A 2559-nucleotide genomic window follows, 5' to 3' on the forward strand; every position below is an offset into this window, starting at 1 on the left:
TTGGACTTTGTCGGATTTTAAAGGGAGATGGGGGGTGAGGGGGTGGGGGGGTGGCATTTAGGGTCTTGTCCTGGACGTGTTTTTAATCGTTTTTAGAAATAACCGGAGGGCTGATAGAGAGCTACTGCCACGCGTGGTAACATCCTAGATCTCAGAAGCAAAACAAGGAACAAAGACAGTAAATCCTTCCAATTTCCTTTATTCAGATTATATTATCCTGGTGGTTTGGGATTGAAACATGACACAACACAGTGCGTTACCGGAGCAGTACAACAGACACAGAGATGCGACGTTTCCGTTTACTCCCCAACAGATAACACCGGGGATCCGAAATCGGAAACCAACGAAAAGTCTCAGGACATGTGGGCACACACCGAAATGTCCCTGCATCTGCTGTTGGGGTAGGTATTTTTTTGCTTCATTTTTTTGCAGAGCCTTACAGCATGGCACACACAGAGGTTCAGCTCGAGTTTGGGGGGGAAAGAAACCCAAGGAAACGTGCAGATCAGCCCCCAGCAGAGGTGTTGCGGACGGAGCAGCTCGCTTCGGTCTTCCCGGGTACTTGGGCTCTCTCCCTCCAGTCCGCGGGGCAGCGGGTGCAACCAGGTCTGGAGGGAGGGAGTGAGGACATCGGGCACAGGGGGAGTGGTAGCTACAGCAAGAGCCGGGTTGAATGCCGGCCCTGCCCTGCCCTCGGGGCAGCCTAGCTGTACTCGTAGTCCGAGGAGTCGTCCTCGGACGCGGCTGGCAGGCCCCGGTGGCAGGAGTCCGCGCCGCTGCCCTTGCCTCCGCGCTGCTCCATTTTGATGGTGTCGTAGAGTCCCTTGGGCTCCTCGTCCAGCAGCACGTCCCTCTCGGAGCGGGACGGCTTCATCTGGCACACGTTGCGGAGCAGCAGCAGCACGGGTGCGTACAGCACGTTGGCCAGCCCCATGCCCAGGTTGAGCTGCACGAAGCCCAGCGAGTGCACGATCTGGCTGGCCACGATGGGCCCCAGCGCGTAGGCCACGGAGTAGGAGATGTCCGCGATGGCGTAGACGCTGCCGTAGACCGAGGTGTGGCGCACGTCCACCAGGAAGGCCAGCGTGGGCAGCAGCGCCGTGTCCACCAGCGCGATGCCGAAGCAGATGCCGCAGAGCGGCACGACTAGCTGCCAGAAGGTGCGGCAGGCCGGCAGCGTGCAGGAGCTGGCGCCGATGATGGCCAGGCCCAGCGCGCCGTAGAACCACTGGAGGTGCGGGTACCGCGCCGCCAGCCGCACCGTCACGTACACGCCCAGCACGTGCGGGAAGAAGGCGGGCAGCCACGTGAGGCCCATCTGCCACTCCGTCGCGTGCATGCTCCTCTTCATCCACGTGGCGATGGTGGGCTCCAGGAAGGCGAGCGGGATGTTGCAGGTGGTGAGCGCGCCGGCCACCACGGCGATGTAGGGGTCGGCCATGAGGCGGTGGATGGGCGTGCCCACGAGCATGTTGTCCCGGGTGCGGTCGCCCAGGGGCCGCAGGGCGGCGAGCAGCAGCAGCCCGTCCAGCAGCGACACGCCGGCCAGCACCAGGAAGGGCACGCTCTGGCCCGCGAACTGGTAGAGGATGCCGCCGAAGGGTGGCGCCACCAGGCTGCCGAAGGAGATGAAGGCCAGGGCGACACCCAGCGCGCGGCTGCGCTCCGGCTCCTCCGTGTACTTGTCGGCGATCATGGCGATGCCCGACGTGTCTGCGAAGGCCGAGCCCAGGCCCTGCAGGCTGCGCGCCACGAAGAGCGTGGCGTAGTTCTCCGCGAAGGCGAAGATGACGGTGGAGAGGAACATGACAGTGAGGCCGATAAGCAGCGGCAGGTCGTAGCCCACGCGGTCGATGAAGGTGCCGCTGAGCGGGTTGACCAGCAGCTGCAGGATGGCCTTGGAGGCGAAGAGCACGCCCACCTTGATGTCCTCGTTCTCGGTCGGGTAGCTGAGCCACAGCGCCTGCCGGCTGGCGTTGCCTCCGCCGCTGTCGGACTCGTTGGGCGGGGCGGCGGTTTGGCGCCAGCGTTTCATGTATTCGGGGACGATGGGCACGATCACCATGTAAAGCATGTTGTCCAGGAACAGCGCCACGCACACGATCACCAGCAACAGCCGCCGCTGCCGCCGCGCGTCCTGCATGGCCGCGCCCAGCTGCTTGGTCTTCTCGCCCACGGCGTCCGACAGCTTCTCCGCGGCAGTCCTGGCCAGCCCCGCGCTGCCGTCGCTCGCCATCCCGCCGGCCCGGCCGCGGCTTCACTCCCTGCGCATGGGGCTGGCGGCGAGCGGGGGCTCCCCGCCAACTCTGCCCGTCCCGTCCCGTCCCGTCCTGTCCCCTGCGGGATGCGCCACCGCCGCCGCTGCCTCGGGTCCCGCCTGGCTGCTGCTCGTTCGGCTCCCGTTCCTCACATCCCCGGCGGCTTCGGACGGGGCGGGCGACGGCTGCACGGACGTGCTCGGGCTCAGTCCCCGCCTGCAGCGCGCATCTCTGGCGCGGGGGGAGCCGGCCCCTCCGCTCCGCTCCGCGTCGCTCAGCGGGGCCGGGACCGCGGGCGGCC

General features: G+C 65.7%; 1 protein-coding gene across 1 annotated transcript; it reads right to left on the reverse strand.

Annotated features, from left to right (window-relative positions):
* Window positions 1-500: 500 nt before the first annotated feature.
* Window positions 501-2325, reverse strand: SLC18A3 (solute carrier family 18 member A3). Its single transcript, XM_019502284.1, has one exon. The coding sequence runs from the start codon at window positions 2234-2236 to the stop codon at window positions 704-706; it is 1533 nt and encodes a 510-aa protein (XP_019357829.1). The 5' UTR covers window positions 2237-2325; the 3' UTR covers window positions 501-703.
* Between the last annotated feature and the right edge of the window lie 234 nt (window positions 2326-2559).

The sequence above is a fragment of the Gavialis gangeticus genome, unplaced genomic scaffold (genome assembly GCF_001723915.1).
Source record: "Gavialis gangeticus isolate Ggan-Ray unplaced genomic scaffold, GavGan_comp1, whole genome shotgun sequence".
Classification (NCBI taxonomy): Eukaryota; Metazoa; Chordata; order Crocodylia; family Gavialidae; genus Gavialis; species Gavialis gangeticus.